General features: G+C 36.6%; 1 protein-coding gene across 2 annotated transcripts in view; it reads right to left on the minus strand.

Annotated features, from left to right (window-relative positions):
- The window catches only part of LOC150089059 (uncharacterized), a 144,400-nt gene that overhangs the window by 38,473 nt on the left and 88,375 nt on the right, over positions 1-17,552 (minus strand). For both annotated transcript variants that reach the window (XM_090369795.1, XM_090369796.1), the window contains exon 2: positions 7,702-7,820. In XM_090369795.1, the coding sequence (XP_090225921.1) occupies positions 7,702-7,820 (119 nt within the window). The remainder of the gene's footprint in view (positions 1-7,701; positions 7,821-17,552) is intronic.

Here is a 17,552-nt window from a genome sequence, read left to right on the forward strand (position 1 = left end):
CCATGAGACATGGCATTTGTGCTACTGGATATGTGCCATTAACTGCAGAGGCCTTACCTGCCTTTAGACTCAAGTTTTTTTTTTCTAATGGAAAGCCTCTGTAATTTCAATATCATTAATTTCATACTGGTTACCTTCTCTTGAACAGTTTCACTTCACCTTGAAAGGTCTTTCATCTGTAAATATCAATGAAAAGTACCTGTTTAAGTCGTCAGCAACCACAGATACATTTCCTGAGACTGACCTGCATCCATTATGAAGGGTCTGCTCCAATTCAATCCTTTATTTGTATTCCTACACATGAAAAAAAAAAAAATCCTTGCCGCTGTTCTTTGCTCTCATATCTATAATCCATTTCATTTTTGCTTATCAATGTAAATAAATGGGAATTCTTCTTACTTCAAAACAAAAGCCATCTCATTCATTGCATAACCATCAAGCATGAAGTGAGGTTTGCTGACAAATTAGCTAAGGCAATTGCATGCTTAATGGTTATGCTAACAAATGAGACTACTATTTTTAGAAATGAAACAAAGAGTAGTGATAACTTATAATCAACCCTTGCCAGCTTAATTCTTTCTGTGGCAATATTATAGATCAACTTGTTGCAATCATGTCTTGATCTGTTACAAAACAGATCAAGATGATGCCAGCTCCAGTACTATTTGTTACTGTGTAAATCTCCCCATATCACCATTTTTCTGTTCTATTAAACTGGCCAAGTTCTTATTCATCCATCTTGACATCCTCCTTGTGCTATATTTTTTTAAATGGTATTTATAATACCCTGCACAAGTATCTGAATGCCACTATTTTCATAATTGATTAGATCATCCTGGATAAGGATAGACAGGATACGAAGAGAGGAGGGATTATGCTATTAGTTAAGAAACACAAAATCCAAGGAAGTGAAGCCAGTAGGCATCACTGGACAGCACAGTGTCAAGTCAGTTTGGTGTGACATAAGCATTGGGAGATCAAAATTGAGAGTAGGAGTGTGTTATAGGCCTAATGACTCTGATGAGTATAATAAGGAACTGTACAGGGAAATAGAGTGGGTCAGTAAATCAGAGAGTCTTATAATGGGGGATTTTAATTTCCCAGATATTGACTGGAATTTGTGGGTTAGTAACTCGCACACTAGCAAAGCTTTTGTGGATTTATTGGATGATTGTTTTCTACATCAGCATGTTTGGGAGGCAACTACAGGGAGTAATACTCTCGATCAGATTATCAGTAGTGATTCTTCATGCATTAAAAATCTGCAGATAAAGGAACCACTAGGTAGCAGTGATCACAGTGTGCTGAAGTGGAATTTATTCAAAGAGGTAACTACCATCAGGGGTAAAGGGAAGGGCTTTTGCTTTCGTAAAGGCGACTATGATGGTCTGAGACAGTATTTAAATTCTATACAGTGGGACCAACTGATGATGTTACCAACAGCAAATTCAAAATGGAAAGCATTCAAAGAACTTATCTTGGAAGCTACTAAGCTTTACATACCAACTAAGAAATATTGTTCAAGGTTTAGGCCTAATGGATGTCAGATGAACTAATGAGACATATGGCAGAGAAGAAAAATGCATAGGATACATATAAATTAATGGGTGACATGGAAGCCTATGATAGATATAAGCTGGTCTGTAACCAAGTCACAAAGGAGATTAGGCAGGCAAAGGCAGATTAAGAGAAATCCTTGGCAAAGGATGCAAAGAAAAACAGAAAAAAAAAAAAGAGTTCTTTACCTATGTAAACTCTAGAAGGAAAGGGATGAATCAGATTGGTCCACTGGATATTAATGGTTCAACAGTTGAGGATCCTGCTCAGGTGGCTAACAAAATAAATGAGTATTTTGCATCTACATTCACACATGAGGAGTTATTCAGCGAGGGGGAATGCCACAGGTGTATTGAACTCTGGCAGTAAGCTAGATAATCTTGTAATAACTGAGAGGAAAGTGGAGGAGAAATTGTTGAGGATAAACATAAAAAAGGCACCCGGGGTGGATGGGATCTATCCAGTTATATTAAAGGAGACAGCAAAATAAGTAAGCAAACCCTTAGCCATAATTATGAGAGCTTCTTTGGACTCAGGGGAGGTACCCATTGACTGGAGATGTGCAAATGTGATCCCAATTCACAAAGGAGGATCAAAGGCTGACACAAGTAATTATAGACCTGTTAGTTTAACTTCTGTTCCAGGAAAATTAATGGAGGCACTGGTTAAAGCACTGCAGGATCATCCAGACAAGACTTCAGTTATAGCTCGGACACAGCATGGTTTTGTTAAGGGAAAGTCTTGCCTGATCAATTTGATTGGATACTATGATGCAGTCACAAAAGAACTGAATGCAGGGAATAACTTTGATATTATATATTTGGATCTTAGAAAGGCTTTTGATACTGCTGCACATGGAAGACTGCTGCACAAATTGAAGCACTGTGGCATTGGAGGCAAATTGCTGCTATGGATAAAGGGATGGTTGAGGGGGAGAAGACAGAGTGGTAATCAATGGACACTGCTCATCGTGGACTAATGTTATTAGTGGAGTCCCTCAGGGTTCAGTGTTGGGTCCATTGTTGTTTTCTGTATTTATAAATGATATTGATGAAGGTATATTAAGCTTAAATGTCCAAGTTTGCAGACGATACAAAGGTTGGCAGGGTTGTTAAGGACACTACTGACACTATGCTGCTTCAACAGGATCTGGAAAGGTTGAGCAGATGGTCTGAGAGGTGGCAAATGAAGTTTAAGATTGACAAATGTCAAGTACTACATATGGGAAACAGTAAGCCCAGAGCTGTGTATCAACTCTGTGGTAATACACTGACAGTGGTAGAGAATGAAAAGGACCTGGGGGTAATTGTGCAGGCAGATATGAAGTTTTCGGAGCAGTGCAGAGAGACTGCAAGAGTAGTTCATGGTGTCTTGTCAATGATATACAGGAGTTTTTCTAGCAGGGATAAGGAGGTGATTATTCCCTTGTATAAGGCAATGGTCAGGCCACACCTTGAGTACTGTATACAGGTCTGGAGGCCTCACTTCAAGAAGGATGTAGAGCTGCTGGAACGAGTACAGAGAAGGGCAACAAGATTAGTGAATGGAACAAAGGGTTGCTCTTATGAAGAAAGGCTTAAGTTCTGCAAATTACAGTGTCTGGAGACTAGCCTTGCGCCAAAAAACACAACAACTGGAGACTAGGCACCAGCGAGGTGATCTGATACATGTGTATAAAGCCTTGAATGGTTTGAGCATGCTCAATGCCGATGGGATTCTTCCTCTTGCTCAGTATAATCACCTGAGAGAGCATAAATTGAAATTGAAGAAAGACAGATGTAGGATAGATGTGTGGAAATTTGCCTTTAGCCAGTGGGTAGTTGGTTGGTGGAACAGACTTCCATCCCTTGTTGTGGAAGTTGATAGCCTAAATAAATTTAAGGCTATCAACTTAATTGTTTCAACTAAATAAATTTAAGGCTATCAACTTAAGGCTATCAATTGTCTGCACTGGACAGGTATTTCGAACGAACAGAGGGGTGAAATGGGAGTGGTTTTTTTTTTTTTTTTTTTTTGGCTAATGCTGCATAAGCTTGCTTTCTTGCATCGTATGCCTCTACTAATGCTAATAAACAAGTGACTGAGACTGATATATAAAGGAAGGTTTACGAGAGCTATACAAGCTCTCATTTCGAGAGGAGCATTATCGTTAGATGTCATCACTTTGACATCATATACTTGGGTTCCAGGAAAGCATTTGATACTATTCTACATGAAGGACTTGCTATACAAACTGTAGCAATGTGTCATTAGAGATAGATTACTGCTATTGTTGAAGGGAAGGTTGAGTGGGAGAAGACAGGGTAGGTATCAATGGGCACTGCTCTTCAACTAATATTATTATTATTTATTTTTTTTTTTTCTTGTTAGTTGTTGGCGCATCAGCTTCTATGGCCATAATGCACCTCCCAAAGTTTTTGCTTTTTACTGTGATCCAAGCCCGAGGCGGGAATTGAACCCGCGACCTTTGGGTTGCCAGGCAGGCACTTTACCTACCTGGCTAGCCCGGTTGGCACTAATATTATTAGTGGAGTCCTCCAGGGTCTAGCCCTGGGCCCATTGTTGTTTTCAATATTTATTCATGATACTGATGAAGATTTGTAGATGAAACAAAAGCTGGCAGGTTGGTTACTGAGAGTAATTGTGTTATGTTACTGCAACATCTAGAAAAATTATACAGGTAAGCAGGGAAGTGACAACTAAAGTTTAACATTGAAAAATGCAAGGTACTGCACAAGGGTAGCAAAACACACCAATTGTGTGTGGCACTGCACTCAAGGTAGTAGAGCAGAACAAAACAGACCTGAGGGTGTGTGCAGTCGGACATTAAGTTCTGAGCAGTGGAGATGGGCTACTTACGAGAGCCCATGGGGTTTTGTCAATGATATAGAAGAATTTTACCAGCAGGGAGGAAGTGATTATCCCATTGTACAAGGCAATATTTAGGCTACACCATCTGCATAGAGGCTTGGAAGCCTCATTTTAAAAAGGACGAGGATCTGTTAGAATGGATGCAGAAAAGAGCAATAAGATGTGAGAGGAATAAAAGGGTACTCTTATCAAGAAAGACTTCAGTTCTGTAAATTGCAGAATCTGGAAACTAGGCACTGCAAGGAGATCTGATGTTGAGTAACTAGTGTTCATGGCATCCTTACTCTTGCTCAGATAACACACACATAAGGGAACACTTATTTAAAGTGAGAAAGAATGATTGCAGGATAGATGTGTGGAAATCTGCTTTCAGCCAGAGGGCAGTTGATTGTTGGAGCAAACTGTCATCTGATGTTGTGGAACTGGGTAGTTCTTGAATAGATTTGAGAAATTAGATAAATTATTAGAGGGGATGGACAAGTTGTGTGAAGTGTTTAATTAATTTATTTTTTGGCTGATATAACCTTGCTCCCTTGCACTATTTGCTAATACTAATGTCACACTGCTGTCTTGTCAATTTGTGCAATTGACAAGAGCATACACCATCTGAAGTCAACAGTACCAATACCATCAGCAACACACAGGAATCCCACAGACACTTACTCCATATAATCAGAGGGTGCTAGGAACAATAGTACAACAATCTCAGACTCCTTGAAAACATCAACCAAGAGTTAAAAGGCATCAACAGGGCTTGGGGTGAGTATGAACACAATACATATATGGAGCTCCACAACCCCCATCATGGGTGGACAGTAGCAGCACATAAACCAAACAACTGCAATTAGTGGTCTTGCCTTGCATGGTGCAAGAAATGCAATAATGATCTAGAGAGCATTGGAAATTGGTTCCATGGATTGACAAATTGTATCAAAGCTGTATTCCAAAAGTTGAGTGTAAAATATGCCTGGAGTATGTCCCCTACTGCTGGGGTGTATTGTGCTAACAATGAAGTTCAGAGAAAGTGTAGTTATGGTGTAATCCCGTTTTTGATAGCATGGCTAAGGACATTTTGGTGGCTATGTGGGGAACCATTAATGCATATGCCTCCCTTAACATTGTGATACTCCCTGTGATGCAGCACTTCTTTGGTACAGACCCATTAGCATAGGCACATGATGCAAGAATGCAAGCTTATATAGCATTAGCCAAAAAAAAAAAAACACCCTTATTTCACCCATCCACTCTCTCCAAGTGTTTGTCAAGTTCTGCCTTGAATCTATTTAAGCTATCAACTTGTACAATGACAGATGGAAGTTTGTTCCACCAATCAACCACCCGCTGGCTAAACGCAAACTTCCGCACATCTATCCTACAACCGCCTTTCCTCAATTTGAATTTATGCCCTCTCAGGCGATTATTCTGAGCAAGAGGAAGAAGCCATCCGCATTGAGCATGCTCAAACCTTTCAAGGCTTTATACACCTATTCTCCAGACACTAATTTGCAAAACTTAAGCCTTTTTTAGTAAGAGCAACCCTTTGTTCCATTCACTATTCTTGTTGTCCTTCTCTGTACTCATTCCAACAGCTCTACATCCTTCTTAAAATGAGGCCTCCAGACCTGTATACAGTACTCAAGGTATGGCCTGACCATTGCCTTATACAAGGGGATAATCACCTCCTTATCAATTCCTGTATATCATTGACAAGACACCATGAGCTACCCTTGTAGACTGTCTGCACTGGTCAGAAAACTTCATATCTGCCTGCACAATTACCCCCAGGTCCTTTTCATTCTCTGCCACTGTCGGTGTGGTACCACAGAGTTTTATACGTTACTCTGGGATTACTGCTTCCCATATGTAGTACTTTACATTTGTCAATGTTAAACTTCATTTGCCACCTCTCAGCCAATCTGCTCAACTTTTCTAACCCATGTTGGTTAACAGGATAATGGCCCCAAGGAATACCACTAGTACTATGTGAGAATGGTTAATGGATATGAATGTACAAAAATTGGACGGATAGCACAGAATTCTCATCTGAATGCTATAGAACAACTACGGGATGGACTGAAATGTTGTGTGATAGTGAGACTAACATGTCCCACATCAGTGGGCTCACGTGGTCACTATTCCACAGGAGGAATGAAGGATTATACTTACTGCTGTTTATTGCACATTGGTGGAAAAACTACCCAAAGGGGGAGGCTGAGAAACTACTGAAATAAGAGGCAGTGACACCAATATGAAATGGACTTGTGTCCAGATACTTTTTGGATGTTCTCACCTCAGCCAATTTAAAAGTCATCTTAAAAATATGAACTGCAGAGTTTGGAGACTAGACACCTTAGAGATGACCTGATTGATATGTATATTAATTTTGCCTGCTTTCTGATCCTCAAAAAAACAGGCAAAATGAATGAGGGAGGTATATGCACACTGACAGATGAATCTAGAATAGGTGGGGAAGGGATATAAAATTTTGGGCAGCAAGAGGATTAGATTCATGTTACTTTCAGTCAGTGTGCTGTTGATCACAGCAATAAGTTGCTTCCCAAGATAGTTGAAATGAACAAAGTTTAAGATGGAATTAGATGGTTACTTTTTACCAATAGGATAAATTGTGATCAATTAAGGATATTTTATTACTATTGCATTATTAGTATGCTAATAATATCCTCCATGCATCCTTCCAATATCAGAAGGTGCATTGGCTTATATGCTTATGATTCACACAAGAACTCTCAAGAGGTATACAAGGATACTTTGATCTATGTTATCAATTAAATGAATAACTGCAGTCTCAAAAACCAAATTATAGCTGTTTTTATAATAATAAATTTTGATAACAATTGTGACATTCTTAAAATGAATTATAAAGTCAGTTATTTTGTTTGACCCCATTAGTGGTGCCTATGGCCAGAGTCCATACACAATAGCTTATTATACAATATCATGCCACTATTGCAAACCATGGTGTGTGCTACTGTGAATGAGTTCCATTTCTTGAAATGGAAATAGGATGAGTATAATCCTTCATTCCTCCTGTGGAATAATGACCACTTGAGCCCACTGATGTGGGACATGTTAGTCTCACTATCACTCAACATTTCAGTGTGAGCATTTCAATTTTGGTTCAAAAAAGTTTTGCTGATGCCACTCTGATACTGGTATATCAATACTTACAAAACTAATTAAGCTTTCAAAATAATGGTCTTATAAACAAAGATATACCTAATAATAAATATGAAATAAATTTAAAATATTTACAGTTTTTCTCTTCTTCCACAGAGTTGCTCCCATGGTCCAACGCCCACTGTTGGACAGATAAGGAAAGGCTGTCTGCTACATTTTGAGCCAGCACCAATGCTAAGGTGGGTGGACATCTCCTGAAAAATATCAAAAAAAAAATAAATAAATAAAATACAATTTAACTACAAATACTATACAATTTATAACAGCATAATTAATATATATAAATAATTACCTACAATACTCAGATTTGATTCATATCTCTGTATTTGAGATTTTTTGTATGTAAAAAACCAGGAAGGCATATTAATACAGGATAATCAACTTCTCAGTTCTCATTTATGCTGAAAACGATGGAAATATGTTTTTGTACTAACAAAGGAAGAGAGGAGGTGCAATCAGTCTATTGAACAATGGAGAACTGGGAATCCTAAAATTTTGTCTTGCAAAATTTCCCATTTTATCTGGATGCAATGAATTAAAAATGAACAAAATTCATTGCTATGACAGAAGTAGGAAATTACTAGAAGAGGCATTAATTTGATTCAGCTGTTTTAATGGCAGGGTGAATTTGAATTTATACAAGATTTACAGCTACTCAGAACAAAAAATACTACTGAATAGAAAAAAGGAAAACATAGTTCTCTCACTGCAAAAGAATTCTGATAGGTTAGTGCTTTGAAATGTTAAAACTTCATCAGAAGAGTGGTTTCTAAACACAAGAGCAAAAAAAAAAAAAAAAGAAAAAGCAGTTTGGGTTGCAATAACCCATATATAAGCTAGCACATTACATGTATTAATAAAGGCAAATCTAAGTGAAGCTAGGTTTATTCAGAAGTCGCTTTGGTGGGGGGGGGGACTAGCCCTATCCAATCTTTCTTCAAATTTACATAAGCTCTAGTTCTACAAGATTAGATGGTAATTTATCTCAACAGTTAATATGCACTCATTTAAATTGGGGAAGACTGGTTGTATACTGAATATAAAAAAAAAAAATTACAAATTTATTCAAAGGCTTACTAACTATTGGTTTATACCACACATGAAAGGGAAAAAAAAAGTTAATTCCATTAATTAATTTACTTAAGCAGTTCAAATATTTAATTTTGTACCCATGCAGATGTCTGATTCAAGACTTGGGAGATAATCTCCCTCTCTCTCTCTCTCTCTCTCGTTAACTTAATATTTATTAATTTAATCAGCTAGTGGAACTACCTATCTGTAGGTTCCCCTCTGGTAATGTAATTCTTACATAAATTTTTTATACTACTTTTTGTATCTACTTGACTATATGCATACAGTGTTTTTATGCAATGCTGTGTTCTATTATTATTAATGTAATAAATAAATTTTTTTGTGTGTAAAATGATAGAATATAAAAAAATATATAAAGTAAAATATATAAAAAAAAAAAACACCCTTTTGGGCTGAGTAAAAATTTAAAATATTAAAGAATTAATTTTTTAAAGAGGTGCTTCAACAACAATAATATCTTATAAATTAGTCATATCTATTAACCCAACTTTCAAGAACATTACAAAATGATTGGCACCTCTGTAGCCAGGTGGGCAGGAGCAGCAGTGCATAGCACACGCTTCTTGATTAGACCGGGGTTTGAGCCCGTGACCACCAAATACAGAGGATGCGGAAAGATTCACGGAATGACTTGCATATCCCCAGAGCAATATGGCCTTAGTTGCTAATGCTCCTAAAAACCAAATAACAAACAAACAAAATGATTACTTCAAAACAATAATTTGTAATTATCAAGCATCTATCTTGGGCGAGTGTTCACATGCCTGTCCAGTCCAGCTTGTAGCTCAGATGACAGACCAGCCAGTTGTAGCAATAATTATAAAAACTGCATCTTTAAATGTGATGATAAAAATAAATATTCTGCCACGAAATCCTACTGAAGCTGTTGCAAACAACATACAAAAAAACATTAATTCCACCAGGACTTCCGGCATTGTTAACAGACTTGACTAATTTTTTCTTATTATTATCTTATTTAAACTAATTTCTGGCCGAAATTAGTAGTTTAAATTTGCTCTCTGGCCGAAAGCAAATTTTTGCCAATCTCCAGCATGCTTTTTCAAAGGAAACTTATGGCCTTTTGTTGTGCTGTATAAGAAAAAATTAGAATACTATCACCATTAAGTTTACTCAAGCCATTTAATGCTCTAAATGCTTCAATCAGGTCTCCTCAAGTGGCTTCCCAAGAAGCGTAATTTTCAAAACTAGTCTGTGGTAAGGGCACCTTTGTGCCCTTGAATGATCTGGTTGCTCTTCTCTGTAGCCATTCCAAGAGATCCATATCTTATTAAAATGACGCTTCCAAGACCTATATGTAATATAGGTCTTGTAAGCATCATTTCTCAAATATCATCAATACTCCAAGGTGCAGCCTAACCATTACCTTATACAGTGGATTAAAAACCTCCTTGTCCCTGCTGGTAACACTCCTGTAAATCATTGACAAAATGCACTGTCCTAATACCTTGACTACACTGTTCAGAAAACTTTGTATTGAACTTTACATAAGTAGTAGTAGCAGCAAATGATGCAAGAAAGCATTCTTATACAGCATCAAGCAAAAAAAAAAGAAAACCCACAATTTCACCTGTCAATTCCCTCTAACAATTTATCTAGTTCTTGTTTGAATTTATTCAAACTATCACCTCTAAAACAACAGATTAGAGCAATCCAATAATCAACCACCTGCGGGCAGATATGAAGTTTTCTCAGCAGTGCAGATGGTCTGCAGGAGTAGCTTGTGGTGTCTTATCAGTGATATACAGGAATTTTTCTAGTAGGGATAAGGATGTGATGATCCTCTTGTATAAGGCAATGATCACGCCACACCTTGAGTACTGTATACAGGTCTGGAGGCCTCATTTTAAGATGAATACAGAGCTGCTGTAACGAATACAGAGAAGAGCAACAAGATTAGTGAATGGAACAAATAGTTGTTCTTTCAAAGAAAGGCTTAAGTTTTGCAAATTACAGTGTCTGGAGACTAGGCACCAGCGAGGTGATCTGACAGAGGTATATAAAGTCTTGAATGGTTTGAGCATGCTCAATGCTGATGGGATTCTTCCTCTTGCTCAGAATAATCGCCTAAGACGGCATAAATTCAAATTGAGGAAAGACAGTTGTGTAGGATAGATGTGCGGAAGTTTGCCTTTAGCCAGCGGATGGTTGATTGCTAGAACAAACTTCTATCTGTCGTTGTAGAAGTTGATAGCTTAAATAGATTCAAAGCAGAACTAAACAAACATTTGGAGTGAGTGGATGGGTGAAATGAGAAGGGCGTGCGTTTTTTTTTTTTTTTTTTTTTTTGGCCAATGCTATATAAGCTTGCTTTCTTGCATCATGTGCCTTTACTAATGCTAATTCTCTCTTCTTTGCACCCATTCCAACAGATCCATGTCTTTCATAAAATGAGTTTTCCCTGACTTGTGTGCAGTATTCAAAATGAGGCCTAACCATTGCCTTATACAATGGGGTAATCACTTCATCACTCCTGGCAAAATTCCTGTCTATCACTGACAAAACCCATGATATGATATGGCAGCATATCATCTAAACTGCTCAGAGAACTTCATATCCGACTGCACAATCACCCCTAGGTCTTTTTCATTTTCCACTGCTGCAAGTGTTGTACTATGCAGCTGGTACTTTAATCTGGAATTACTGCTCCCCATATGATGTATCTTTCATTTGTCAACATTTAAACTTCAACTGCTTGCCACTTCTCAGCTCATTTGCTAAGATTTTGTTGCAGTAGCATTATTATGTGATTAACTACCCTGCCAATCTTTGTATCATCTGTAAATTTAGATAAGCCTGATATATCTTCATTAATAAGTATAGAAAACAATAGGCCCAGCACTGAAGCCTGGGGGACTTTTCTAAAACATTCATTCAAGAAGAGCAGTGCTCATTGATAACCACTGTTTTTTCCCACTCAACCTTCCCTTTATCCATAGCAGCAACTTGTCCTTATTGCCACCACATATAAGATATAGCAGTCTTTTATATGCAACAATATCAAAAGCTTTCCTGAAATCTAAGTATGTGATGTCAGAATTATTTCTTGAATTCAGTTCCTTTGTGACCTCATAATAATTAGATTAGTAAGGCAGGATTTCCCTTTAACAAACCCATGCTGTGATTGCCTTATAGCTCAACTATCGAGATGGTCTTGTGTAATGCAAGACCTTTAACTATGGTGTTCATATTTTCTGTCATAGAAGTGAAGCTTGCAGGTCTGTAGTTGCCCACTTTAACCTTTAACTATATTATTACGGTTAAAGGTTTAACTAGCTCATTTGTAGCATCTTTAATAATTGGGTAGATTCCATCAGTCCCACCTGGGACTGATGGAATCTACTAACTCCATCACTAAAATCTTCATGCGTAAATGTAAATGCAAAATATTTTTTCAGTTTATTAGCAATCTGTACTGGATCATTAACAGTTATAGAATATCCAGTGAACCAATATGATTTATCCCCCTTATTCTAGTGTTAATGTATGCAAAGAATTTCTTGTAGAACTATGTAGCTTTAAGAGCAATGAACTCCATCAACCAAATAGAAAAATAACTGTGGGTAGAAGTTTACTCCTAATTTTAAAACCATTCAATCCAAAACTTTTTTGATAATATATAAATGGAATAATTATATTAATGTACATTATAAAATCAAAGATACACTTATCAATATTAAATGATTACACAACCGTTTGAAAAATTATTTTATTGAAAGAAACTTTAAAAAATGCAAATTTTATTCTGACCCATGAAGGTCTTTCCATAGTTTTGTTCTTTGTAAACCTAACATATTCCACTTGGTTGCATATGTGGTGACTTCAGAAATTTTCTGAATACACATTCCTATAGCATTTCTCTATACCAGTGATATTCAATTTTTGTTGATGCACCCCTTTATAATTATTTTATACCTTCTACATACAAACGTATGTAGAAGATATTTGAAATAACAGCTGTGTACATTACCAATGGCAAATTGATGAATTAACATAAGCATATAATTAATACAAATAAGTTTACCAAATAGGTATTAAATTTATTGATAATTTCTTAGAGCCAGTTTCTTAAGCCAGCATCCCCCCCACCCCAGAAGGATCTCTTATCCCCATGGGTATGCATATCACTGGTTCAATACCACTGCTGTATACAACTGGTTGGGTCCCATGATCCATACACTTACAGTTAGCTTCAGCTCTCAGAGTCCATGTTATAAGTACTGCCCCCTCTCCCCCAAGCACTTTTACCCACTACTTCAGAAATTACTGCATATCTGAATAGGAAGAATTATTATACAACTAAGCACTGCATTCAACTACACACTGATTTTGAGTAAAGGGGTAATTAATGATGTAGTTTAATAATATTTAGTTATATGCTGATTTTGACACCTAAGAGGGCATCATAATTTGCCCTTTTGGCAATCATTTATTACTGCACTATTGTAGATGGTTAACAAGTTGATTATCAGAATTTTTTTTTTAATTTACTATTTTGGCAATTTTCACTCATACAAAATACAACAGAGAACAAGAGATATGATCAAACCAAGGTCAGGATTTATGTTTATTAATTTATTTTTTGCTGTTCAAAACTCCATAACTATTTTTTTTTTTTTTTTTTGAATAGCTATTGTTCAACTATTCAGAATGATTTTCCTTTTCTTTTTTTTTTTGCTGTAACAAATTTTTTCACAACCAATGAAGCTGAAAAGGCTTTATTAAAAAATTTGTTGATGGTAACAATAGAACAATTAGACTTTCAGAATAAAAGCAATAATAATATAAATAAAAATAATACAAGCACTAAAATATACAAAATAAAAATTATATTGTAGAACTGCATAGCTTTTGGATAGGTTGACCATAATTCCCTGAGGCCAAAATGAGACAGGAAGAAATGTCTGGAAAGAGCAGAAAAAGAAGAAAAAAAAAAAAAAAAAAAAATATATATATATATATATATATATATATATTCAACAAAAAATGTTTTTAGGTTGACATGGGGAACTGCGTATAAAGTTCACGCAAAGAATATTTTTCAGATGAACGTAATTTGCATTAACAAATTTTAGTCTTTTAAGATCTTGTCATAAAACTTATCAACACTCCATATTACAATTTTCCTTTATAATTAACATGGCTTTCAAGGTTTCAACATTTAATCTGAATTTCTCCAACCACATGCTATTCATTATGGAAAATATTCTCACCACGGAAGCTGTACTTCCAGGTGTCTCTACCTATGATTACGCGAATGGCTACTACCTACAATGCCAGCCATCCTATGATGTAATCATGATTATTGGTTACGTTGTGCCAATATTTAAGTGTTCTAAAAAGGGGGGGGACAAAAATGACATGTTTACTAAAATGACAGGATGGCTGGGACATAGCAAAAAAAAAAAAAAAAAAAACCAGCACTGTCCTGTTGAAAATGGGATGTATGGTCAGCCTACTTTTGGAGCAATGAACTCCATCAAATACTATGATATTCATCATTATATAACAACAGGGTAATGCAATTGGAAAAAACTATGTGACAAAGAGCACATGATAAATGTCCCAGATGTTTTTATCACATACTTTTTTAAGCACTCTCCATATTAAGGAGGGCAACTCATGAAGGATTTCACAACGAGATGTTACAACGATGATGCCAATGTACATACTTTGGTTTGTCCAAAAAAAAAAAAAAGGAACTTAAGTAGTAATTATACAAATGCACTAAATCATAGTTTTAATTTTACATGGTTTTGAGGCTTTCTGTATATAAAAACAGCCATAATGCTCGTACTTTCCCTTCCTCAAATATTTATTTAAAACACTTGAAAAAAGTGGCAATTAAAAAAAAAAGTGGAAAAACAATTATGGAATAACTTAATTTTGCAAAAAAATTTTTAAGACTGTCAATAACAAATAAATCTTTATTAAAAGGGAAAAATTATTGGCACTCATTCCTTATAAAATGATTAATCATCATTACTCATTCTTTTGATCAATGATACAATTGTTCCCAACTCCCTAACCTACACTGAATATTCAGATATCTGATAAGACAATGAATTAAAGATGAGAATTTCCTCATTAAGTGTTAAAGAAACCAATTTCTCAATTACCCACTCCGAAAGTGCACCATTACTAAACCAAAATTGTATTTAATATCGGATGACAGACTCTCGACCTTAAAATATTTTATGACGAAATTTTGCGTGCGTGTCCCCCCTCCCCCATTTTTACACAAATAATAGTGATTGAATCACCGTCACGTTCACACACGTACATTAAAAGTGTCAACAAGCAAACTCGACGAAGCGACCGCACTTGGTCGAGTGGAAACGTCCGCGTTACGCAGTACCAGGGTCTAGCGTTCGACTCCGCTGGCGGGACGCTTCTTTCTCTTAAAAACAGTGAAATGATGCAATCAATCCATTCTCTGAGCGTTGCTCTTCTCGTCGGTTCTTGCGCTGCAGACGGTAGTGCGCCGTTGGTGGAATGCGACTTCTCTTCCAGGTAGGGTTCTCCTATCAGGTTTGAGAGGCACTTTCCGCTGACTTCCCACATAAGGGAGCGGGAGGAGCAAGGGATTGTAAACGGTTCTCTGATCACTGCTTTTTTTAAAACAACCAAGTTAGTTAGATCCGTCCGTGTGAGAGAGACAGTTCATGTGGTCACACAAACTTTTTGGTTAATTTTAGATGACTAGATAGTTACATTGCGTGACCACGCAATTATCTCGTCATCCAAAACGTTTTAGCCACTTAAAATAAAGACATTTCACTGATATCATGGAATGGGGAGAGGTCATCCCAGCTAAATAATATTTTAACAGCAGCACATCAGGAGCAATTCAAACGAAGGTTACAAAAGCGATTTGGAATAAGCATAGGTTGTATTTATATTAAAAGAAATGCATCTCTTTAAGAAAAAAAAAAAGGGAGGGGGGGAACTATAATAGCTAACACCAAATTAAGTTTTATTAAGGGAACTTGAGTACTAAATTCGTATTCGCCGTGTACTTGATGTTTGCGTCTGTTTCCACCTCTTGGATATGTGAGAATTTAACAATAAACGTACGATCATTGCCATTCTGGGAATCATTACTCCAAACTTCAATTTCCCCTCATTCTAAATCGGGTTGACCAGATTACGACTTCACTTTACGATATTGTCTACGTGACCTTTACACATGATTGCGGGTTGACGACAGTTATAAGGAATAGTTCTTGTTAGCATGTGCTGCCATCTAGTATCAAGCATTCGATATACGGGTGTGATGTCCATGTCTATACTATAATACTAGGCAGATAATGTAAAGGGGAAATTATAAATAAACACTTTTTCTTCCTTTGAAAACAGGTTCGACTAGAGGAAGAACAGTGTTTTCGAAGGCATCAAAAGCTATTTGGAGTAAGGCAATGTAGTGTTTTTATTAAAATACACCACGTGACAAAAAAAAAAAAAAAACTTGGACTTTAAACGGGAAGTGCGTGTGGTGGCGGAGTTATTTTCATTAAACAGAATGTATTCATTTCAAAAATGATCTTTTAATAGAAAAACCAATTTTCAATTTTAGATATTCTTTGAGCGGCATGGTGCAAAAAAAAAAAAAAAAAAAAAACCCTTTCACCTAGCTATCCCCTCCAATAGTTGGTTTAGTTCTTCCTTGAATTTATTTAAGCTATCCACTTTCACAACAATGGATTGAAACTTGTTCCAGCAATTATTTAATTTATTTTAACATATAATACACACAACAGGCATGCTGCGTTCAGTTAAAGTGTATAAAAGAGCAGAAAAAAGACGAGAACAAAGATTGTACAAAACATAAAAATAAATAGTAGAATAACACACTTTGTACAATGAAAGTTCATTCAAACGGGAAAAGTCCAATTCAAAGAAATAAAAAGGTATTCATGACATCACGTCCAGTGCCATTGAAGAAAATCGCAGGTAGCTGCAGGAGACCACGCTCGCTCTCGCTTTCTCACACACACGCGAATTAATGAGGACCTCTTTAACCCAGAACTCATCCATCAGCCAGTCAACCTAGTGCAAATAGTTCTGTGAAACTCTTGTTTACAGCCATATCCAGACCAAACTTTTCATGAGTGCCAGCGTTATTTTGAAGTTCTTCGATATCTCTAATCTAGAGTTACCGATGTGGAATGCAGCCTTCTGTCTAGTAGCCACCGCTGGAGCGTGACGATCAATATGCCATAGAAGATCTGGCAGATTGAACCAGTGAAGATGATACAACAGTTCGTCGGGTTTCCAAAGACTGAAGCAGAAACAAAAGATTCGGATAGAAAATTGGGTAGTAAAACATGGCATTACGTCTGGAAAGATAGTGGATGAATTTCATTTGCAGCGATTCTATTTGCTGCAACAAGTATGCATAGTGTGGGTTCCATGCAGGAGAAGCAAACTCCAGTATAGGGAGTACAGTTGTTTGTAATAGGAGCACAGGGAACTGAGGATCTTGAAATTTGTACGTCTGCCGTTTAATGAAGCCAATTTGTTTTTTCGCTTGGTTTAATATATATTTCTAACATGTATAAATCCACATGCAGCGGCAAAAGTAACTCCCAGATCTTTAACTTCGGAAACTCTGGAAATCGGCATCTTCTTGATGTAATATTGGTTAACTAAAATCTTAGTTTCCTTGAAATTCAAAGGAAATAGAGCTGCATTTCCTAGAATTAACCTTCAGATCATTCAAAGCAACCAATTAAAACTTCCGCACATCTATTCTGCACCCATCCTTCCTCAATTTCAATCTCTTCATCTCATTAGCATTGAGTTTGCTCAAGCCA

This window comes from Mastigoproctus giganteus, chromosome 3 (assembly GCF_048544385.1).
Source record: "Mastigoproctus giganteus isolate SK-2022 chromosome 3, ASM4854438v1, whole genome shotgun sequence".
NCBI classification, from domain to species: domain Eukaryota; kingdom Metazoa; phylum Arthropoda; class Arachnida; order Uropygi; family Thelyphonidae; genus Mastigoproctus; species Mastigoproctus giganteus.